Source organism: Salvelinus fontinalis, chromosome 20 (genome assembly GCF_029448725.1).
Source record: "Salvelinus fontinalis isolate EN_2023a chromosome 20, ASM2944872v1, whole genome shotgun sequence".
In the NCBI taxonomy this organism is placed as follows: Eukaryota; Metazoa; Chordata; class Actinopteri; order Salmoniformes; family Salmonidae; genus Salvelinus; species Salvelinus fontinalis.
This window is the reverse complement of record NC_074684.1, coordinates 28,372,345-28,397,509: the sequence shown is the minus strand read 5'-3', so window position 1 is coordinate 28,397,509 and position 25,165 is coordinate 28,372,345. Positions and strand designations below refer to the sequence as shown.

At 43.3% G+C, this 25,165-nt stretch overlaps 1 protein-coding gene across 9 annotated transcripts in view; it reads right to left on the bottom strand.

The window, feature by feature from the left end:
- Positions 1–25,165, bottom strand: part of LOC129817639 (kinase D-interacting substrate of 220 kDa B) — a 58,971-nt gene that overhangs the window by 22,145 nt on the left and 11,661 nt on the right. For 5 of the 9 annotated variants that reach the window (XM_055873079.1, XM_055873082.1, XM_055873085.1 and 2 more), the window contains exons 12-20: positions 17,063–17,240; positions 16,464–16,628; positions 11,976–12,155; positions 11,073–11,238; positions 10,810–10,961; positions 8,654–8,943; positions 7,656–7,796; positions 1,451–1,709; positions 1,110–1,198 (exon numbers count right to left, since the gene is read on the bottom strand). In XM_055873079.1, coding sequence (XP_055729054.1) covers positions 1,110–1,198; positions 1,451–1,709; positions 7,656–7,796; positions 8,654–8,943; positions 10,810–10,961; positions 11,073–11,238; positions 11,976–12,155; positions 16,464–16,628; positions 17,063–17,240 — 1,620 coding nt within the window. The remainder of the gene's footprint in view (positions 1–1,109; positions 1,199–1,450; positions 1,710–7,655; positions 7,797–8,653; positions 8,944–10,809; positions 10,962–11,072; positions 11,239–11,975; positions 12,156–16,463; positions 16,629–17,062; positions 17,241–25,165) is intronic. The other 4 variants (XM_055873081.1, XM_055873088.1, XM_055873086.1 and 1 more) reach the window with 1 other exon arrangement.

Sequence of the window (25,165 nt, the reverse complement as noted above, 5' to 3'; positions counted from 1 at the left end):
ACATAACACCTGGGGTCTCAATAGAATAAGAGGGGCTTGTGTTTAAGGTTAAAGGAGTAATCTGCAGTTATATAACAAAGCGTGACCCGGCTACTGTTTTGGTCAAAAAGCTGAAGGATGGCGCTGGAGAAATGTAACCACTCTCAAATTCATAGACAGAGCTATGGATACAAGGACAGACCATCCATAACATCAAAAGTATAGTTTTAACCCTGATTTGAGGCTATACAGTGTTTGTTTACCTTTACGTTGTTTGCAAACATTGGGTTCTCATGGAGTGTGACAGTTGAACTAAACTCATGAGGCATTTCTAAGTTATATTCTTCAAGAATCAATGGGTACATATTATTAATTGATTAAGTCCATGGATGTAGCAACTGCAGATCACCCCTTTAAGGTTAGGGTAGGTTACAGCTGGAGTGGTCGCATTAGTCTGGTGGAAGCAGCCTGATCGCTGTGTTCACCATTCTGTTTTACCGCACGTATCAGTATGGCCTTTCTCCAATAGATGTGCAGACATAGCATAGGGTCAAACAGTCTCAATGTGGAGGAATGCCAGACTGATGAGTGATATGGAATAGAATGGTGAACACAGCAATCAGGCTGGTTCCACTCACATGAAAGTCACACTATACTGCACATCATGTGGCTTGGTGGGGGAGAAACGCAGCAGATTGGATTAAGCCTCATTGGATTAAAGTCACAATAAGCGCAGTAGCTGGACAGTCACACTCGGTTCTAAAAACACAATTGAGTCAAGAGATCCTAATGCACAGAAGTTGTAGTTATTTCCTATTGCGTATTTCCAGCTATTGGCTTTTTACTGGCTGCGTCCCAAATGGAGCCCTATTTCTTTTATAGTGCAGTACTTTTGAACAGAAAACAAAAGCAGTGCCCTTTGAAGGGAACAAGTGACAACCTGTTAATGTGTAGACGTGTGGTTATTATATTGATTTAATGATGACACCTCTGAAGTCCTTTGACCATACTATTGGTGACGGGCGGTGTTGACCCATATGCCTGTACTCTTTGGGAACCCAACAGGTTGGGGTCAAGCACCAGGCCACCCACCCACCCACCACACACACACTCTCTCTTCTCTCTCTTACCCTGCGGTTCAGGGTTGTCTTGCTGCCAAACTTGGTCATCTCTCCGATGCTGTGCTGGGATAGCTTCCTGTCCAGCTCCTCATGCCAGCCTGGACACAGATATCAACAAAGACAGGAGATGAGAAACCAGACCTAATATTTGCCAATGATTCGACACATACAGTTAAGTGTGTGCCGGTGTACATATCTGAATGCGAAGGTGGATGTGAGTGTGTTAATTTGTGTCTATGCCTGAATGTGTGTGTTCATGGATGTACATGCCCGTGTGTGTGTGTGGTCTGAGATTTTTACAGCTCCTTTCATACAGGGCAGGGCGTGTGTGTGTGTGAGTCTGTCTTTACCGTCTGAATGGTTTGGATTACCGTCTGAGTTTCCGGTGTCTCCGTTAGCGGGCGCTGCCACACACATCTTTCTGGCGCTGCTCAACCCCCGGCTGTTGAGGAAGACCGGCAGGTGGACGATGTTTCTCATGTAGTCATGGCCGTTGATGTTGGAGTCCCTGAGCACGCTGTTCAGGTTCTGGTTGATGGCCTTGATGATGATGTGGGGGTCGCTGGCGAAGATGGAGATGAAGGGGCCTTTGGAGAAGAGCACTCTCACCTGGTGGAGAGGAACAGGATACATATGTTTTATTTTTTATTTAGCCTTTATTTAACCAGGAGAAGCCCATTGAGACCCAGCCTCTTTTTCAAGGAAGACCACGCCAAGAAGGCAGCAACTATCAATACAAATCAAATGTTATTTGTCACATGCGCCGAATACAACAGGTGAAAGTCTTAGTGAAATCTTTACTCACAAGCCCTTAACCAACAATGCAGTTAAGAAAAAATAAGTGTTAAGAAAGTATTAACTAACGTAAACAACAAATTAAAAATAGAAAAATAACAAATAATTAAAGAGCAACAATAAAATAACAGTAACGAGGCTATATACAGGGGGTACTGGTACAGAGTCAATGTGCGGGGGCACAGGTTAGTTGAGGTTATATGTACATGTAGGTACAGGTAAAGTGACTATACATGTAGTGCCTTAAGGCCAGGGCTTGAACCAGGGACACAACGACAACAGCCACCCTCGATGCAGCGTTACCCATGCAGAGCAAGGGGAATAACTACTCCAAGTCTCAGAGCGAGTGACGTTTGAAACGCTATTAGCGCGCACCCCGCTAACTAGCTAGCCATTTCACATCGGATACACCAGCCTAATCTCGGGAGTTGATAGGCTTGAAGCACAGCAAAGAGCTTCTGGCAAAACGCAGGAAAGTGCTGTTTGAATGAATGCTTACGAGCATGCTGCTGCCTACCACCGCTCAGTCAGACCGCTCTATCAAATCATAGACTTAGTTATAACATAATAACACACAGAAATACGAGCATTAGGTCATTAATATGGTCGAATCCGGAAACTATCATCTCGAAAACAAGACGTTTATTCTTTCAGTGAAATACGGAACCGTTCCGTATTTTATCTAACAGGTGGCATCCATAAGTCTAAATATTCCTGTTACATTGCACACCTTCAATGTTATGTCATAATTACGTAAAATTCTGGCAAATTCGGCGGCCCAAACTGTTGCATATACACTGACTCTGGGTGCAATGAACGCAAGAGAAGTGACAAAATTTCACCTGGTTAATATTGCCTGCTAACCTGGATTTCTTTTAGCTAAATATGCAGGTTTAAAAATATATACATCTGTGTATTGATTTTAAGAAAGGCATTGATGTTTATGGGTAGGTACACATTGGAGCAACGATACACACCGCATCGATTATATGCTACGCAGGACACGCTAAATAAACTAGTAATATCATCAACCATGTGTAGTTAACTAGTGATTATGATTGATTGATTGATTGTTTTTTATAAAGATAAGTTTAATGCTAGCTAGCAACTTCCCTTGGCTTGTACTGCATTCGCGTAACAGGCAGGCTCCTCGTGGAGTGCAATGTAATCAGGTGGTTAGAGCGTTGGACTAGTTAACTGTAAGGTTGCAAGATTGAATCCCCCGAGCTGACAAGGTAAAAATCTGTCGTTCTGCCCCTGAACGAGGCAGTTAACCCACCGTTCCTAGGCAGTCATTGAAAATAAGAATGTGTTCTTAAGTGACTTGCCTAGTTAAATAAAGATTAAATAAAGGTGTAAAAAAAAAAAAAAAAAAATATCGGCCAAATCGGTGTCCAAAAAAACGATTTCCGATTGTTATGAAAACTTGAAATCGGCCCTAATTAATTGCTAGTTGGTTAGCGCATGCTCGGGAGGAGTACACATCCTGGTAATCTGTCTGGCCCTGCGGCCTTGTGAATGTTGACCTGTTTAAAGCTCTTACTCACATTGGCGTGATAACAGTCGTCCAGAACAGCTGGGGCTCTCATGCATGCTTCAGTATTGCTTGACTCAAAGCGCGCATAGAAGTAATTCAGCTAGTCTGGTATGCTCGTGTCACTGGGCAGCTCATGGCTGTGCTTCCCTTTGTAGTCTGAAATAGTCGGAGCCAGTGTAGTAGGATTCAATCTTAGTCCTGTACTGACACTTTGCCTGTTTGATGGTTTGTCGGAGGGCATAGCAGGATTTCTTATAAGCGTCCGGGTTAGAGTCCCGCTCCTTGAAAGCGGCAGCTCTATCCTTTAGCTCAGTGCGGATGTTCCCTGTAATCCATGGCTTCTGGTTAGGGTATGCTTCTGGTTGGGGTATGAAGAGTAGCTGCTACTTTTGCAACAGCTAATGGGGATCCTAATAAAATACCAATACCCCTTGTCTTAAAAGCACCTGTTCTCTCTTGCCGATGCACGGAAAACCCAGCCAGCTGTATGTTATCCATGTCGTCATCCAGCCACGACTCGGTGAAACATAAGATATTACAGTTTTTAATGTCAGGTTGGTAGGAAGGTCTTGATAGGAGCTCATCCAGTTAATTATCCAATGATTGCATGTTGGCTAATAGGACTGATGGTAGAAGTGGGTTACCCACTCGCCGTTGGATTCTTACATAGCACCCCAACCTACATATATCTCTCTTCTTTATGCGAATGATGGGGATTTGGGCCTTGTCCGGTGTCTGAAGTAAATCCTTCGCGTTCAACTCATTAAAGAAAAAAATATTCGTCCAGTACGAGGTGAGTAATCGCTGTTCTGATATCCAGACGCTATTTTCGGTCACTCGAGACGGTGGCAGAAACATTACGTACAAAAAAAGTTACAAATAACACGAAAAAACACACACAATAGCACAATTGGTTAGGAGTAGAGGTCGACCGATTAATCGGAATGGCCGATTAATTAGGGCCGATTTCAAGGTTTCATAACAATCGGAAATCGGTATTTTTGGGTGCCGATTTGCAGATTATTTTTTATTTTTTATACCTTTATTTAACTAGGCAAGTCAGTTAAGAACACATTCTTATTTTCAATGACGGCTTAGGAACGGTGAGTTAACTGCCTATTTCAGGGGCAGAACGACAGATTTTCACCTTGTCAGCTCGGGGGATCCAATCTTGCAACCTTACAGTTAACTAGTCCAACGCAATAACGACCTGCCTCTCTCTCGTTGCACTCCACAAGTTACGCGAATGCAGTAAGCCAAGGTAAGTTGCTAGCTAGCATTAAACTTATCTTATAAAAAACAATCAATCATAACCACTAGTTAACTACACATGGTTGATGATATTACTTGATATTATCTAGCGTGTCCTGCGTTGCATATAATCTGACTGAGCATACAAGCATACAAGTATCTAAGTATCTGACTGAGCTGTGGTAGGCAGAAGCAGGCGAGTAAACATTCATTCAAACAGCACTTTCGTGCGTTTTGCCAGCAGCTCTTCGTTGTGCGTCAAGCATTGTGCTGTTTATGACTTCAAGCCTATCAACTCCCGAGATGAGGCTGGTGTAACTGAAGTGAAATGGCTAGCTAGTTAGCGCGCGCTAATAGCGTTTCAAACGTCACTCGCTCTGAGACTTGGAGTAGTTATTCCCCTTGCTCTGCATGGGTAACGCTGCTTCGATGGTGGCTGTTGTCGTTGTGTTGCTGGTTCGAGCCCAGGGAGGAGCGAGGAGAGGGATGGAAGCTATACTGTTACACTTGCAATACTAAAGTGCCTATAAGAACATCCAATAGTCAAAGGTTAATGAAATACAAATGGTATAGAGGTAAATAGTCCTATAATTCCTATAATAACTACAACCTAAAACTTCTTACCTGGGAATATTGAGGAGTCATGTTAAAAGGAACCACCAGCTTTCATATGTTCTCATGTTCTGAGCAAGGTACTGAAACGTTAGCTTTCTTACATAGCACATATTGCACTTTTACTTTCTTCTCCAACACTTTGTTTTTGCATTATTTAAACCAAATTGATTTTATTTATGTATTATATTAAGTTAAAATAAGTGTTCATTCAGTATTGTTGTAATTGTCATTATTACAAATAAATACATTTTAAAAATCGGCCGATTAATCGGTATCGGCTTTTTTGGTCCTCCAATAATCGGTATCGGCGTTGAAAAATCATAATCGGTCGACCTCTAGTTAGGAGCCCATAAAACAGCAGCCATCTCCCCCAGCGCCATTATTACTGTATTACAGTATTAAAACATTCAACAATACACATAAACAACATGATCAAGCCTAAAAAAAGCATTTCCACTCCTCTGTAACAGAATTTCCCATCAAAATGTTCAATTCATTCAGTGGCACTAACATATCTAGATGAAGTATGGATTGTAGACTATTCCATGCCACTGGTACACAAGACGAGAAGGCAGTCTTGGCTAATGCTGTAAATGTCTGGGGACTTTAAGTAGCAACCGTCATGCAGACCGGGTATGGTGGTGAAGGAGACCAGACTATAGAGGTAAAGAGGGAGTTTACCCAAAAGGGCTTTGTAGATAAACTCATACAAATGTAGCTTTCTGAGCATATATAGTGAGTTCCAACCCACCATTTGGTACAAGGTGCAATGTTGGGTGAGTGACTTGGCATTTGTAATAAAGCGCAAGGATTCATGATAAACAGAGTCCAGTCTCTGTAAGACAGAGGAGACTGCATGCATATACAACAAGTCACCATAATCAATTACAGAGAGAAAAGTGGCATGAAAAGCTTCTTTCTAGTCATAAGTGGGAAGCAAGTCTTATTACGAAAATAAAAACCCAATTTCAATTTAAGCTTCCTCACAAGATTATCCATATGAACTTTAAAGGACAACTTGCCATCCAACCATATACCTAGGTATTTGTAGGATGACACTTTCTCAATAGATAAGCCACCAGATGTGACAATGCTAACCTTCTCTGGCTGAGTTCTAGATCTGGTAAAGGTCATGATTTCTGTTTTTTGTACATTCAAGACCAGTTTGAGACCATAAAGGGAGGCCTGGAGTGACTGAAAAGCAGTCTGGAGCTCTTCAACAGCCTGAACCAGAGAAGGAGCACATGAATATATGACTGTATCATCTGCATATAGATGTAACTTTGCTGGTTGCATCCCATTTCCAAAATCATTAATACAAATTGAGAACAACACAGGAGCTAAAATAGAACCTAAAATGGGCACACCTCTATTAATCTGAAGAAAGCTATTGTCAGCATATACACATTGTATTCTGTCAGAAAGATAGTTCCGAAACCAATTTACTGCCCTTCACTGAGACCAATGCTACTGAGTTTAGCTAGCAACAATTCATGGTCAACTGAATCAAATGCCTTTGATGAATCCACAAACAGAGCAGCATAATGTTGCTTTTTATCAAGCGCATTTATGATGTCATTTGCCACTGCCATAAGTGCAGTTGCGGTGCTGGTCTCCGATCTAAAGCCAGAATGAACCCCACTTAGTATGTTCTGGTGAGGTGTGTGAGAAACAAGTGTGTGTGTGTGTGTGTGTGTGTGTGTGTGTGTGTGTGTGTGTGTGTGTGTGTGTGTGTGTGTGTGTGTGTGTGTGTGTGTGTGTGTGTGTTGGATACAGTATATTAGTTTGTTCTAATCTATTCTAAAACTCTTTCTGCCATAGCTCACAGTTAGCTAATAACTCCATTATCCCAATGTGCAAAAGACATTGAAATATTAGATTTTGTGACTACTATCAAATGTCTAGATAAATCATTCTAAACGTTTGAGGGATGTTGCTTATTATTACAAAGACATCATGCATAAAAGATCCATTATTTCCTCAGACCAAAGATTTCATTAGTAAACAAGAAACAGCTGGTTCAGATGACTATGTCCCTTGAATATTAGATTAAAGACAATTCTATTACTGTAAATAATAAGAAAAACCATGACAGCTTCTGGAAACTTTGTGACTGATGTACAACTATGTACAGTATAACTAGGTCATCTTTGCTCTCTTGGGAAAGATTGTCTTCAGAAATAACTAAATTTGCAGACCAAGGCAACACAAAGGGTGAGACGGTCCAAACAGTTGGTCAAAACCATTCCGTTCCTGTTCAGAGTGATACTGTATACCCTATCACCCTGTGACTGTATGTTCGTGTGTGTATGTGCCCGAGCGCTGCATGCGTGTGTGTGTGTGTGTGTGTGTCTTACCGTATCCAGCATCTGCAGTACTTTGTCCTGTTCACAGGAGTCCAGGCCGTCTATGATGACAGCCAGACGCGTCTGGTTCTGAGTGAAGCCATCGATGGTCTTAGCCATCCTCGCCATCAGCTCCACCTCATTCTTCAACACCTGAGGGAGGAGACAGAAAGAGAGAGAGAGAAGGAAGAGAGAAAGAAGGAGAGAGGAGAGAGAGAGGAAGATTGGCGTGAGAGAGAGAGAGAGAGAGAGAGAGAGGAGAGAGGAGGATGGGTGAGAGAGAGGAGAGGAGGAAGAGAGAAAGAAGGAGTGAGGAGTATGGGTGAGAGAGAGACAGAGAGAGGAGAAAGAGAGAGGAAGATTTGTGTGAGAGAGAGAAGGAGAGGATGATAAGAGAAAGAAGGAGAGAGGAGAGAGGAGGATGGGTGAGAGAGAGAGGGGGAGGAGAAAGAGAGAGAGAGAGGAAGATTGGTGTGAGAGAGAGAGAGGGGGGGGGAGGATGGGTGAGAGAGAGAAGGAGAGGAGGAAGAGAGAGAGAGGAGAGAGAGTGAGAGGAGGATGGGTGAGAGGAGAGAGAGAGGGGAGGAAGAGAAGGGGAGAAGGGGAGGAGAGAGAGTGAGGAGAGAGAGAGGAGACAGAGAGGTGGAGGATGGGTGAGAGAGAGAGAGGGGAGGAAGGGGGAGGAGAGAGAGCGAGAGATGGAGACAGAGAGAGAAGGAGGATGGGTGAGAGAGATAGAGAAGGAGAGAGGGGAGGAAGAGAGAGAGAGAGAGAGAGAGAGAGGAGAGGGGGAGGAGAGAGAGAGAGGAGAGATGGAGACAGAGAGAGGAGGAGGATGGGTGAGAAAGGTCATACTAGCCTTACAAGCCAGTGATATGGTGAGAGGGAGAATCAAACAGGTGTGTGTGTGTGTGTGTGTGTGTTTGTGTGTGTTTATGTGTATGCTTTGTGCATGTGTATGTGTTTCCAAGTGCTTGTGCGCATATATACGACTGGCCTTCCATCCCTACCTTCATGAAGCCCTCGCTCTTGAGCTTGTGCATCTTGTTGGCAGCGCTGTGCAGCCTCTTCCTCTGAGAGTTGAGCACCGAGTCGGCCACCTGCCACCAGGTCCGGCAGTTGAGCACCAGTGCCAGGCCCACTGCGCAGGCCATGGCGATCAGCACGGCGTTCACCGTCTGGTTGGCCCCATCCACCTTGAAGACGGCGAGGAGTGCCATGCCGGTGATCAGGCAGCCCAGGATGAAGATGAAGATGACGAAGGAGGGAACGCAGCAAGTTTTCTTCCACTTCTTCTTCCCTAAAATACAATTCATTTTAAAGTACTCAGTATTCATAGAAACATTTGGAAGCAGGAGGTAGGCTACTGACTAAACTTGTGCAACAACAATGTTTATTGTCATTATCTGTTAGACAACCCTTTGTTCCTAGTTCTTACTGAAAACCACCAGAGTATGTGGTTAGTGTATTTATAAATGTATTGACCAACAGTGATTTAAAGTAGTGCCAATAAAGGGGATTCAATCAAGTAAACTGACCTGACTAATTTGTCACTACCTAGTGATTCTCTGCCCACTACCTAGTGATTCTCTGCCCACTACCTAGTGATTCTCAGCCCACTACCTAGTGATTCTCTGCCCACTACCTAGTGATTCTCTGCCCACTACCTAGTGATTCTCAGCCCACTACCTAGTGATTCTCAGCCCACTACCTAGTGATTCTCTGCCCACTATCTAGTGATTCTCTGCCCACTACCTAGTGATTCTCTGCTCACTACCTAGTGATTCTCTGCTCACTACCTAGTGATTCTCTGCTCACTACCTAGTGATTCTCTGCTCACTACCTAGTGATTCTCTGCTCACTACCTAGTGATTCTCTGCTCACTACCTAGTGATTCTCTGCTCACTACCTAGTGATTCTCTGCTCACTACCTAGTGATTCTCTGCTCACTACCTAGTGATTCTCTGCTCACTACCTAGTGATTCTCTGCTCACTACCTAGTGATTCTCTGCTCACTACCTAGTGATTCTCTGCCCACTACCTAGTGATTCTCTGCCCACTACCTAGTGATTCTCTGCCCACTACCTAGTGATTCTCTGCCCACTACCTAGTGATTCTCTGCCCACTACCTAGTGATTCTCTGCCCACTATCTAGTGATTCTCTGCCCACTATCTAGTGATTCTCTGCCCACTATCTAGTGATTCTCTGCCCACTACCTAGTGATTCTCTGCCCACTACCTAGTGATTCTCTGCCCACTACCTAGTGATTCTCTGCCCACTACCTAGTGATTCTCTGCCCACTACCTAGTGATTCTCTGCCCACTACCTAGTGATTCTCTGCCCACTACCTAGTGATTCTCTGCCCACTACCTAGTGATTCTCTGCCCACTACCTAGTGATTCTCTGCCCACTACCTAGTGATTCTCTGCCCACTACCTAGTGATTCTCTGCCCACTACCTAGTGATTCTCTGCTCACTACCTAGTGATTCTCTGATCATGACTAGATTTTTTAAATTTATTTAACAAGGTAAGTCAGTTAAGAACAAATTCTTATTTACAATGACGGCCTGCCCCGGCCAAACACTCCCCTAACCCGGACGATGCTGGGCCAATTGTGCGCCGCCCAATGGGACTCCCGATCACGGCCGGTTGTGACACAGCCTGGGATCAAACCAGGGTCTGTAGTGACGCCTCTAGCACTGAGATGCAGTGCCTTAGACTGCTGCGCCACTCGGGAGCAAGTGATTACCTAGTGATTCCACTGCTCATTGCCTAGTGATTCCTCTGCTCATTGCCTAGTGATTCCTCTGCTCATTGCCTAGTGATTCCTCTCTCATTGCCTAGTGATTCCTCTCTCATTGCCTAGTGATTCCTCTGCTCATTGCCTAGTGATTCCTCTGCTCATTGCCTAGTGATTCCTCTGCTCATTGCCTAGTGATTCCTCTCTCATTGCCTAGTGATTTCTCTGCTCATTGCCTAGTGATTCCTCTGCTCATTGCATAGTGATTCCTCTGCTCATTGCATAGTGATTCCTCTGCTCATTGCCTAGTGATTCCTCTGCTCATTGCATAGTGATTCCTCTGCTCATTGCCTAGTGATTCCTCTGCTCATTGCCTAGTGATTCCTCTGCTCATTGCCTAGTGATTCCTCTGGTCATTGGTTACCTTTTGATTCCTCTGTCTTGAAGACCCTGAAGAGGCGGGTGGCCATGAAGCCAAACTCCCTCTCACAGGCATCAGACAGGGTGGCTATCATCTCTGCCAGGCTGGTCTCCCCTCCCACACTGGACAGACGGTTGTAGTCCGTGAACAAGAACCTGCAACAGTAAAGGGAAGGGGTGGACATTAAATCAGCGGTCAAACACAAACTACAACTTATAAAGGTACCTGACGGGCAGGACATGGGTGGTTTGTGTGTGTGTGGGTACCTAACGGGCAGAGCGCGGGTGGTCTGCTCTGGCAAGTCAGGGGGGTTGACAAACATCAGTTTGAGTAGCAGCTCCAGGTAGCCGATGTGTCGGGCCAAACGGGTACTTATCACCCACGCCCAGCTCCAGTTCTCACCCTCACGACGACTGCCGAAGTACACCACCACTACACAGAGAGGGGAACTGTTATCTCCTAACTGGATCATTAAAAGCCACCTCCACTACAAAACAAAGGAAGACAAACAGAGTTACTGCGTCAAACTCTTACTGTGTTATTGAAAGTGTTTGGAAAAGCCAGTGAGATAGACAGTTAGAATGAGCTCTTACTGTGTCAATGAAAGTGTTTGGAAAAGCCAGAGAGATAGACAGTTAGAATGAGCTCTTACTGTGTCATTGAAAGTGTTTGGAAAAGCCAGAGAGATAGACAGTTAGAATGAGCTCTTACTGTGTCATTGAAAGTGTTTGGAAAAGCCAGAGAGATAGACAGTTAGAATGAGCTCTTACTGTGTCATTGAAAGTGTTTGGAAAAGCCAGAGAGATAGACAGTTAGAATGAGCTCTTACTGTGTCATTGAAAGTGGCCAATTGTGCACCGCCCTATGGGACTCCCAATCACGGACGGTTGTGATACAGCCTGGAATCAAACCAGGGTCTGTAGTGGCACCTCTCGCACTGAGATGCAATGCCTTAGACCGCTGCGCCACTCGGGAGCATAGGCTACTAGACTACGGGATCCTCGGGACGTCGCTACCCTAAACCTAACCTTAACCATAACCCTTACCTAACCCTAACTTTGCTTAACCATTTTACATTTCAATGTCAATGGGGGTAGGGATGTACCAAAGATCACAGATAGCAACGACTACTAGACCATAGAAAATGGATGACAGAGTGACGGTCTCACCGAAGCAGACATAGAGCAAGGCCAGCAGGCTGAGGGAGACAGCGATTGCCAGCTTGGGGTCGACGGTGAAGCCCAGGACCAGAGCTACAGAACCACCCAGCAGCAGGGACATGAACCCCACCAGCCAGGAGAACTGGAACAACGGCTCCACCTGCTGGCCAGCAAACGTCTTCATCTCATCTGAAGAGAGGAAGGAGATGAAAGGAGGATAAAGATACTTATGAGATTGTAGGTTCATTTGTAAAACTCAATCTTATAAGTATCTGATAAAATAATCTGTTAATATTAAATCCAGGCACCACAGGTTAAATTACATTTTTTGCATCTACTTATCAATTTTGCGATTGTTTGGTATTTTGATCCATTAATATTCATTTTTTCAAAAAGTAAAAACAATGTCAAAATGTTGATGATCCATTATTTCAAACCACTACATTGAATCACACATAATTTAAAAGTCCATCTCATAGAGAATGTAACAAACTGGACTATATATAGTAACTTACTTTGAAGAGATGGTGCTTCGGTCTAAATAGCTGTTTGGTGTTTCTAAGTCTAAATTCAGTGTCCTTGTCTTTAACTGCCATTTCCCGGAAGTCAGACTTTTCCTACACGCCAACTCGTGTTTCTCAGCCTCAGAAGTCAGACGTTTCCTACACGCCAACTCGTGTTTCTCAGCCTCAGAAGCATCTGCATTCACCAAATGTTGCGTGGTTATCCTTAAACTTATTCTTCAGACTTATACATAGGGAATTGTTGATACGTTGTCAAATTTCTACTCTAGATGACATTTTCTTCAGAAGAATCTGCCAGAAATGACTGACATACCTTTCTATAGTATTTTACAGGTAGAAAGAAGTATTTATCCTCAATATGTTACGTATAAGTCAGGTCCTGTAGTGTCTTAAGCAATGTTAACAATTTGAAATTAGGCTGACTTCCTCCAGTGTCCAGAAAAATGGATTTGTGTGATATGCAAATATGCACACTTAATTTGCATATTTGTAAACAATATTTCAGATTTTTTTTAAAATAAAAAACCCTTATATCTGTGTGTTGTTTGCATTGCTGGTGAAGTTTGGTTGCATTATTGCATTGTTAAAGTACAGTATGTAATGTACAGTATGTACATTTTAAGTCGAAGTTTACATACACCTTAGCCAAATACATTTAAACTCAGTTTTTCACAATTCCTGACATTTAATCCTAGTAAAAGTCCCATGTCTTAGGTCAGTTAAGATCACCACTTTATTTTAAGAATGTGAAATGTCAGAATAAGAGTTGAGAGAATTCATTATTTCAGCATTTATTTATTTCATCACATTCCCAGTGGGTCAGAAGTTTACATACACTCAATTAGTATTTGGTAGCATTGCCTTTAAATTGTTTAACCTGGGTCAAACGTTTCAGGTAACCTTCCACAAGCTTCCCACAATAAGTTGGGTGAATTTCAGCCCATTCCTCCTGACAGAGCTGGTGTAACTGAGTCAGGTTTGTAGGCCTCCTTGCTCACACACACTTTTTCAGTTCTGCCCACAAATTTTCTATGGGATTGAGGTCAGGGCTTTGTGATGGCCACTCCAATACCTTGACTTTGTTGTCCTTAAGCCATTTTGATACAACTTTGGAAGTATGCTTGGGGTCATTGTTCATTTGGAAGACTCATTTGCGACCAAGCTTTAACTTCCTGACTGATGTCTTGACATGTTGCTTCAATATATCTACATAATGTTCCTTCCTCATGATGCCATCTATTTTGTGAAGTGCACCAGTCCCTCCTGCAGCAAAGCACCCCCACAACATGATGCTGTCACCCCCGTGCTTCACAGTTGGGATGGTGTTCTTCGGCTTGCAAGCCTCCTCCTTTTTCCTCCAAACATAATGATGGTCATTATGGCCAAACAGTCCTATTTTGTTTCATCAGACCAGAGGACATTTCTCCAAAAAGTACGATCTTTGTCCCCATGTGCAGTTGAAAACCATAGTCTGGCTGTTTTATGTCGGTTTTGGAGCAGTGGCTTCTTCCTTGCTGATCGGCCTTTCAGGTTTTGTCGATATAGGACTCCTTTTTACTGTGGATATAGATATTTTTGTACCTCTTTCTTCCAGTATCTTCACAAGGTCCTTTGCTGTTGTTCTGGGATTGATTTGCACTTTTCGCACACCAAAGTACGTTCATCTCTATGAGACAGAATGCCCCTCCTTCCTGAGCGGTATGACGGCTGCGTGGTCCCATGGTGTTTATACTTGCGTACCATTGTTTGTACAAATGAACGTGGTACCTTCAGGTGTTTGGAAATTGCTCCCAAGGATGAACCGGACTTGTGGAGGTCTACAATTTATTTTCTGAGATCTTGGCTGATTTATTTTGATTTTCCCCTGATGTCAAGCAAAGAGGCACTGAGTTTAAAGTTAGGCCTTGAAATACATCCACAATTGACTCAAATTATGTCAATTAGCCTATCAGAAGCTTCTAAAGCCATGACATAATTTTCTGAAATTGTCCAAGCTGTTTAAAGGCACAGTCAAGTTAGGGTATGTAAACTTCTGACCCACTGGAATTGTGATACAGTGCATTTTAAGTGAAATAATCTGTCTGTAAACAATTGTTGTAAAAATGACTTGTGTCATGCACAAAGTAGATGTCCTAACCGACTTGCCAAAACTATAGTTTGTTAAACTTCGTATGGCTGGGTGGCAGTATTGAGTAGCTTGGATGAAAAGGTGCCCAGAGTAAACTGCCTGCTACTCAGGCTCAGAGGCTAATATATGCATATTATTAGTATTTGGATAGAAAACTCTCTGAAGTTTCTAAAACTGTTTGAATGATGCCTGTGAGTATAACAGAACTCATATGGCAGGCAAAAACCTGAGAAAAAATCCAACCAGGAAGTGGGAAATCTGAGGTTTGTAGGTTTGCCTATCCAATATACAGTGGGATATTGGTCATTTTGCAATTCCTAAGGCTTCCTCTAGATGTCAACAGTCTTTAGAACCTTGTTTGATGCTTCTGCTGTGAAGAATGAGGGAAGGAGAGCTCTTTGAGTCAGGTGTCTGGCACGAGCTGAACATGCGCGCTCACATGAGAGCGACCTGCTTTCCATTGCATTTCTGAAGACAAAAGAATTCTCCAGTTGAAACATTATTGAAGATTTATGTTAAAAACATCCTAAAGATTGATTCTATACATCGTTTGACATGTTTCTACGAACTGTAATGGAATTGTTTGACTTTTCGTCTGACCTGTGCGTCATGAATGTGGATTACTGGACTGAACGCGCAAACAAAATTAAGGTATTTGGACATAAATGATGGACTATATCGAACAAAACAAACATTTATTGTGGAACTGGGATTCCTGGGAGTGCATTGTGATGAAGATCATCAAAGGTAAGTGAATATGTATAATGCTATTTCTGACTTCTGTTGACTCCAAAACATGGCAGATATCTTTATGGCTTATTTGGGCTCTGAGCGCTGTACTCAAGATTATAGCATGGTGTGCATTTCCGTAAAGTGTTTTTGAAATCGGACACAGCGGTTGCATTAAGGAAAAGTTTATGTAAAGTTCCATGTTTAATACTTGTATCTTTTATCAATGTTTATGATGAGTATTTCTGTAAATTGATGTGGCTCTGCAAAATCACCAGATGTTTTGGAAGCAAAACATTACTGAACATAACGCGCCAATGTAAACTGAGATTTTTGGATATATATATGAACTTTATCGAACAAAACATACATGTATTGTGTAACATGAAGTCCTATGAGTGTCATCTGATGAATATCATCAAAGGTTAGTGATTCATTTTATCTCTATTTATGCTTTTTGTGACTCCTCTCTTTGGCTGGAAAAATGGCTGTGTTTGTCTGTGACTAGGTGCAGACCTAACATAATCGTTTGGTGTGCTTTCTTCGTAAAGTATTTTTGAAAACGGACACTGTGGTGGGATTAACAACAAGTTTATCTTTAAAATGGTGTAAAATACTTGTATGTCTGAGGAATTTTAATTATGAGATTTATGTTGTTTTGAATTTGGCGCCCTGCACTTTCACTGGCTGTGGTTATATCGATCCCGTTAACGGGATCTCAGCTGTAAGAAGTTAACAAGAAATTTGTGGAGTGGTTGAAAAACGAGTTTTAATGACTCCAACCTGCAATGTAAACTTCCGACTTGAACTGTACATACAATTCACTAAATCACAATTCCAGTGGGTCAGAAGTTTACATACACATACAACTGTATCTAGTCTGGTAATTGTGTTGGAGAACAGAATGTTCTCCAACACAAAAACATTTACTCTATTAGGGTGTGATGCCTGGCCTTAACAGCTATCTTATTATTAACATGTATAACATATTTTTAACATATCATTATTTTTATGTTTGACAGTTGAGCTCTGTTCTATTTGAGCAGTATAATAAACGCTCAGACTCTTGTAAAGAAGTGAGTGGAGTCTTGACAAGAGGACTGCCTAGTTCCTTACCCTCCAGTTTCTTGAGCAGGAAAGACTTGCCGCTTCCCCACTGGGCGTACAGGCCCACACAGATGGGTGGCTGCATGGTGGGCTCACTGAGAATGTCAGCCAGGGCACTGCTGTACAGGTCATAACCCAGCATGTCCCCATCAGACTCAGTAGGGGACAGGTGTCCTGGGAGGGACACATAGAAAGATAGGATGAGGTTAGTCAACACAGTTCTAGATGAGAGTACATACAGTGTATAATGTGTGTGTACCAATTTTCTTTGTCAATTTCTGTACATTTTGTACACCCTATCGTCCAGCACAAAGGTTATAGCAGTTAGACTATTAAAGGAAAACCACCCAAAAACAATATTTTGGTATTTGTTTCATTAGTCCATTGTTTGCATAGTCCCAAAATGTTTTGCTTGTCAGCAATCAAGTTTTATATATCTTGAAAAAGGCATTATTACAGGGATGATTTCTGTATTTTGAAAGTTACATATAGTTACTTTCATTAGTCAACAATAGACTAAAAAACAAATACCAAAAAGATTGTTTTGGGGTTGAATTTTCCTTTAACTGGCGAAAGTGACTGAGCTGCCGGAGAGTAAGGAAACGTACGGGCTCCAAAGATCTGGGTGAGGATGCTCTTCTGGTGGCTGCAGTCGATGTTGTAGGGGGTCTCGCCGGCCTTGTTGGGCCTGTAGAGCAGGCGGCCATCTTTAGGGTTACGAAGGAGGAGCTCTGCCAGTCTGCGGCTCCGCCCACGGATGGCAATGTGGAGGGGGGTGTCACCTCTCTAGAGAAAGACGGTTGGTATCTTTAATTTAAAGAGCGTTGCTCCCTTCGGTATCAACATAGACTTTGATCTGAAACCATTCTTGTGATTTTGCTATTCATTGTAAATGTTTGTAGGCCTATGTAGCCAAATTGTATCTATGATCATATGTTATCCATTCATGTTTTTGGTATGTTATTTTTATATCTGAGAATCAACCAATGATATCAGGCCACACCCGGCCATAATTACAGACACCTGTGTGTGTCCTTTGACACTATATAAACTAGTGACCCTCAGTGTTTGTCATTATACCCTGATGAAGACAGCTTGTCTGTCGAAACTTTGGTTATTAAATTATTGCATCTGAGTTCCTAGAGTGTGTGGCTCTCCTTTGCTTTTTCCACGTATCAGATTGTATACCTACTGACTCTTCTGCCTTTAACAGATTACGTATTATTGGATCCCTTGATAAAGATGAGCAAAAAATACCATAAAATAAATAATATATTATGTTCTCCAAAAAATGTTAACATTTGGTTATTTTAGACTAATACAATTGCTCAGAGAGATTCTGTTTAACAAATAATACAAATAAATCTAAAAAAAGATAGTGGGCCCCTGTTTTCAGGCACCCCTGTTTTCAATACTCTAGCACTCTCCCCTTGCGAGAAAAACAAAACGGAGCCTTTTTCGCAAATGTTTCATGAGATTGGCTAAAACGTTGGGACCATTCCTCCAACAGAATCTTTCCAAATCCTTGATATACTTTGCTCTTATGGACTACCCTCTTTAATACAAACAAGAGGTTTTCAATGGGGTTCAAGTCCAGTAGCTGAGATGGCCATTGACAAATGTAGATTGCGGTCAATTAACCATTTCTTTGTGGATTTTGATTAGTGCTTGGGGTTACTGTCTTTCTGGAAGATCCACTTGTGGCCAAGTGTCAGCCTCCTGGCAGAGGCAGCCAGGTTTTTAGGCAAAAATGTCCTGGTACTTGTTCAAGTTCATGATGCCATTGACCTTAACAAGGGCCCCAGGACTAGGGGAAGCAAAATAGCTGAATAACATCAAAGATCTATCACCATATTTTACTGTAGGTATGAGATACATTTCTGCATATGCTTCTGTCCAAGTGGTCAAAGAGATGTATTTTCATGTCACCTGACCATAGCACCGCCTGGAGTTTGATAAACGGCATTGGCACTTGGATTGGAACCAGTGCTATGTCTAATGACATGAAAATAGAGCTCTGGAAAGAAGCTGTATAGACCAATGGTCTAAGATCCCTCCCAATGTGTTCCCCAATCTCATAAAACATTTTAGAAAAATGCTCAGTATCAGTATTGAAACCAGGGGTGCCAATAATTTTTACCCCTCTCTTTTTGAGATTTTTATTTTATTTTATTTATTTTACCGTTATTTTACCAGGTAAGTTGACTGAGAACACGTTCTCATTTGCAGCAACGACCTGGGGAATAGTTACAGGGGAGAGGAGGGGGATGAATGAGCCAATTGTAAACTGGGGATTATTAGGTGACCATGATGGTTTGAGGGACAGATTGGGAATTTAGCCAGGACACCGGGGTTAACACCCCTACTCTTACGATAAGTGCCATGGGATCTTTAATGACCTCAGAGAGTCAGGACACCCGTTTAACGTCCCATCCGAAAGACAGCACCCTACACACAGGGCAGTGTCCCCAATCACTGCCCTGGGGCATTGGGATATTTTATTAGACCAGAGGAAAGAGTGCCTCCTACTGGCCCTCCAATACCACTTCCAGCAGCATCTGGTCTCCCATCCAGGGACTGACCAGGACCAACCCTGCTTAGCTTCAGAAGCAAGCCAGCAGTGGTATGCAGGGTGGTATGCTGCTGGCAATATGATGATAAGTTAAGCAATTGTATTAGTATAAAATAACAATTTCAACAACAAAAATTAGCATGCAATATAGATCAGTATTTGTGTTATTTCTTTTATACCGTTTTTTGCTCATCTTCATCAAATGGTGCCAATAATTATGGACCCTGACTGTATATGCCACGTACAATGTATATACAGTATATATAAACTCAGCAAAAAAAGAAACGCCTCTCACTGTCAACTGTGTTTATTTTCAGCAAACTTAACATGTGTGAATATTTGTATGAACATAACAAGATTCAACAACCGAGACATAAACTGAACAAGTTCCACATACATGTGACTAACAGAAATGGAATAATGTGTTCCTGAACAAAGGGGGGGGGGGGGGGGGGGTCAAAATCAAAAGTAACAGTCAGTATCTGGTGTGGCCACCAGCTGCATTAAGTACTGCAGTGCATCTCCTCCTCATGGACTGCACCACATTTGCCAGTTCTTGCTGTGAGATGTTACCCCCTCTTCCACCAAGGCACCTGCAAGTTCCTGGACATTTCTGGGGGGGGGATGGTACTAGCCCTCACCCTCCGATCCAACAGGTCTCAGACGTGCTCAATGGGATTGAGATTCGGGCTCTTCACTGGCCATGGCAGAACACTGACATTCCTGTCTTGCAGGAAATCACGCACAGAACGAGCAGTATGGCTGGTGGCATTGTCATGCTGGAGGGTCATGTCAGGATGAGCCTGCAGGAAGGGTACCACATGAGGGAGGAGGATGTCTTCCCTGTAACGCACAGCATTGAGATAGCTTGTTGTCATTGCAGGCCCAGTCCGATGATGCTGTGACACACCGCCCCAGACCATGACAGACACTTCACCTCCAAATCGATCCCGCTCCAGAGTACAGGCCTCGGTGTAACGATCATTCCTTCGACGATAAACGCAAATCCGACCATCACCCCTGGTGAGACAAAACCGCAACTCGTCAGTGAAGAGCACTTTTTGCCAGTCCTGTCTGGTCCAGCGACGGTGGGTTTGTGCCCATAGGTGACGTTGTTGCTGGTGATGTCTGGTGAGGACCTGCCTTACAATAGGCCTACAAGCCCTCAGTCCAGCCTCTCCGAGCACTGATGGAGGGATTGTACGTTCCTGGTGTAACTCGGGCAGTTGTTGTTTCCATCCTGTACCTGTCCCGCAGGTGTGATGTTCGGATGTACCGATCCTGTGCAGGTGTTGTTACACATGGTCTGCCACTGCGAGGATGATCAGCTGTCCATCCTGTCTCCCTGTAGCGCTGTCTTAGGCGTCTCACAGTACGGACATAGCCATTTATTGCCCTGGCCACATCTACAGTCCTCATGCATTCTTGCAGCATGCCTAAGGCACGTTCACGCAGATTAGGAGGGACCCTGGGCATCTTTCTTTTGGTGTTTTTCAGAGTCAGTAGAAAGGCCTCTTTAGTGTCCTAAGTTTTAATAACTGTGACCTTAATTGCCTACCATCTGTAAGCTGTTAGTGTCTTAACGATCGTTCCACAGGTGCATGTTCATTAATTGTTTATGGTTCATTGAACAAGCATGGGAAACCGTGTTTAAACCCTTTACAATGAAGATTTGTGAAGTTACTTGGATTTTTACAAATTATCTTTGAAAGACAAGGTCCTGAAAAAGGGGCGTTTCTTTTTTTGCTGAATTTAGATATATATACAGGGGTGAAAGTAAGGTGGTACGGTCCAGTACGGCGTCCTGGCAAAATAAATAGTGGGGGTACGCCGTGCCGGTAAAACATGAACATATCACAATTAATACAACATGCCCAAAAAACTATAGGCTATAACACCATTATTTAACATTACTGCATGTCAGCCGCATGAAACATTTGCAAATTGACTGGAAACCAGGTAGTATACATTCCAAATTGCACTGTGGTTTGAGGAGAACACTCACATTTTGATAAAGCAGAGATGAGTAGTGAGACGCACGCGGACAAGGTGGACATGAGTGGCTGAGACCGAGGCGCGCGTGGACAAGGTGGACATGAGTGGCTGAGACCGAGGCGCGCGTGGACAACCGTGGACATGACTGGCTGAGACCGAGTCGCGCGTGGACAACCGTGGACATGACTGGCTGAGACCGAGGCGCGCGTGGACAACCGTGGATGCATCAATTCAGTTTTGTAACTGATGTCTCTTTCCATTCAACAAATTGCAGATGCACAGTGCACTGTTGGGTTTTGCATGCTTAAACTATTTTGTGAGTGAAAGAATGTGCGCGGGAAGCCAACAGGAGCACCTTTGAACCTCTTAAAGATCAGACCCTTTAAAAAAAAAATGCCTAAAATGACATACCCAAATCTAACTACATGTAGCTCAGGACCTGAAGCAAGGATATGCATATTCCTGATAAAATTTGAAATGAAACAATTCCAAGAAGCTTGTGGAAATGTGAAATTAATGTAGGAGAATATAAAACATTAGATCTGGTAAAAGATAATACAAAGAAGAAAAGAAAAACAATTTTGATTTTGGCCACTAGATGGCAGCAGTGTATGTGCAAAGTTTTAGACTAATCCAATAAACCATTGCATATCTGTTCAAAATGTTGTATCAAGACTGCCTAAATGTGCCTAATTGGTTTATTAATACATTTTCAATTTCATAATTGTGCACACTCCTCAAACAATAGCATGGTATTCTTTCACTGTAATAGCTACTGTAAATTGGACAGTGCAATTAGATTAACAAGAATTTAAGCTTTCTGCCCAAATCAGATATGTCTATGTCCTGGGGGAAAAAATGTGTTACTTACAACCTCATGCTAATCACATTAGCCTACGTTAGCTCACCCATCCTGCGGGGGGGACACCAATCCCGTAGAGGTTTTAAGTGATTGTTTGATAATCAGATGAAAACATCATGACTACTTGTGTTTATGCCACATTAAAAGGCATAGGTGGCGTGTCCATGAAGCTAGAGGAAGCTAAGCTTTCCCTAAAGTAAATTGAATTAAATTGGCAAAATTATACAGCCTAATTAGCCTAATCCTGTCTATACAGAAATAAATACAATCATTTAAAATAGGCTACTATACGAGAAAGCATGATTTGGCTACAGAGGATCATTAGCTAAAAAAAATAAAAAAATAAAAAGACAAGTGGATTGTTTTAAACAGCATAGCCCGTAATTTGGGCAGCGCGCGCTGCAAATACCAAATAGATGTTTGTTGAGTTGCGACTGTCAGTGAAAAGCAGAGAGACCCAGCCAGGCATATCTCAATATTTAAAAATATAAATTGCGGAAAAACTGTTTGGAAAGCAAATCGCTATTGATAACAATGAAAATAATCCAATCTGTCTTTTAGTTATCAATATTCTTAATCTTAATTTAATTGGCACTAGCTGAGAACATGGGCCATATCCCTGGTGAGTGTGCATATTCACTGTCTTTATCATTTAGTCATTGCTACTTCGTTTGTTTTTGGACAATCATTTCCTCCTCCGGGTTAGATGGACGTCATGTTGTATTTGCGTCTCCGCTTTTCGTAGGCCGATTATATGCATCAGACAGCATTGTTTTTATTAATCTGTTTGATTGGAGTCCACCTGTGGTAAATTCAATTGATTGGACATGATTTGGAAAAGGCACACACCTGTCTATACAAGGTCCCACAGTTGACAGTGCATGTCAGAGCAAAAACCAAGCCTTGAGACCGAAGGAATTGTCCGTAGCGTTCTGAGACAGGATTGTGTCGAAGCACAGATCTAGGGAAGGTGCCAAAAAATGTCTGCAGCATTGAAGGTCGCCAAGAGCACAGTGGCCTCCATCATTCTTAAATGGAAGAAGTTTGGAACCACCAAGACTCTTCCTACAGCTGGCCAACTGGCCAAACTGAGCAATCGGGGGACAAGGGCATTGGTCAGGGAGGTGACAAAGAATCCGATGGTCCCTCTGACAGAGCTCCAGAGTTCCTCTGTGGAGATGGGAGAACCTTTCAGAAGGACAACCATCTCTGCAGCACTCCACCAATCAGGCCTTTATGGGAGAGTGGCCAGACAGAAGCCACTCCTGAGTAAAAGGCACATGATAGCTCGCTTGGAGTATGCCAAAAGGCACCTTAAGGATTCTCCGACCATGAGAAACAAGATTCTCTGGTCTTATGAAACTAAGATTGAACTCTTTGGCCTGAATGCCAAGCGTCACATCTGGAGGAAACCTGGCACCATTCCTACGTTGAAGCTTGGTGGTGGTGTCAGCATCATGCTGTGGGGATGTTTTTCAGCAGCAGGGACTGGGAGTCAGGATAGAGGGAAAGATGAACGGAGCAAAGTACAGAGCGATCCTTGATGAAAACCTGCTCCAGAGCGCTCAGGACTTCAGACGAAGGTTCACCTTCCAACAGGACAACGACCCTAAGCACACAGCCAAGACAACGCAGGAATGGCTGAGCCCGGACTTGAAAAATATCGAACATCTCTGGAAAGACCTGAAAATAGCTGTGCAGTGACACTCCCCATCCAACAAGACAGAGCTTGAGAGGATCTGCATATAAAATAGGGAGACACTCCCCAAATACAGGTGTGCCAAGCTTGTAGCGTCATACCCAAGAAGACTTGAGGCTGCCAAAGGTGCTTCAACAAAGTACTGAGTAAAGGGTCTGAATATTTATCTAGATGTGATATTTCTAAAAGCTGTGTTCGAATACACATACTAACATACTGTATAATACATTCTTAATGAGTATTTACTACATACTATTAGTTCATTTTAGTATACTGTAAACGAACAGTATCCTTCCAGTTGAGCGTACTAGCGGTTCACCTGTCCACCGGAAGTTGATAATGTTGCTATGCAACCTCTCGCTAGCTTTTCAGCATAACAAATTACTAGCTAGACATTTTACGACTTCGGGTGTGTTTGTAAATTTAATCTGGAGTGCCAGAGAGCGCTCAGAGTGTGCTCTGGGTGTTTGTAAATTCAGAGCGTTGTCAGATTGTCCGTTCGTAAATTTAGTGTGTACACCGGACACTCTGGCCGAGGCGTAGGGCCTTTCTCTCATGTTTCTCTCATCTCTGTCAGGTGAGGGCATCCGGTGTGTCTTTTAGAGTAGTGGTGTCCTGCATTCTCGGCTTAATTACAGTAGTTGCATGTTCAATAATTTGAGAGGATAGGCTTGCTATTGTCACGTTTTTTTAAGCTCTTAAAATGTCAGTTCCTACCATGCATAGTATTTTCTGTTGGTCACTTCATTTTACTGTTTGGAATTAATTTAACCATTTGTTAACCAGTTAATGGGCGTTGGTTAGTCGGCAACAAAATTGACAAACATTTTGATCACTAGTGGTGAAACAATGTATTTTACCCCTTTTTTCAATCTTGGCTCACCGCTGCAACTCCCCAACGGGCTGGAGAGAGGCGAAGGTGGAGTCATGCGTCCTCTGAAACATGGCCCGCCTAACCGTGCTAACCGTGCACCCGCCAGCTTAACCCGGAAGCCGCAGGCACCCGGGGTCAGCCCGCAGGCACCCGGGGTCAGCCCGCAGGCACCCGGGGTCAGCCCGCAGGCACCCGGGGTCAGCCCGCAGGCACCCGGGGTCAGCCCGCAGGCACCCGGGGTCAGACCGCAGGCACCCGGGGTCAGACCGCAGGCACCCGGGGTCAGACCGCAGGCACCCGGCCCGCCACAAGGAGACACTAGAGCGCGGTAAGCCAAGTAAAGCCCAACCGGCCAAACCCTCCCCTAAACCGGACAACGCTGGGACAATTGTGCGTTGTCCTATGGGACTCCCGACCACAGCCGGTTGTGGCACAGCCCGGCATATGAACCCGGGACCGTAGTAACACCTTTAGCACTGCATGCAATGCGCCACTCGGGAGGCCCGTGGTGAACCATTCTTGATACACACTGGAAACGGTTGAGATTAAAAACTCAGCAGTGTTGCAGTTCTTGACAAACTCAAACCGGTGCGCCTGGCACCTACTACCATACCCCGTTCAAAGGCACTAAAATCTGTCACCCTCTAAATGAAAAACATATACAATCCTTGTCTCAATTATATCAAGGCTTAAAAATCCTTCTTTAACC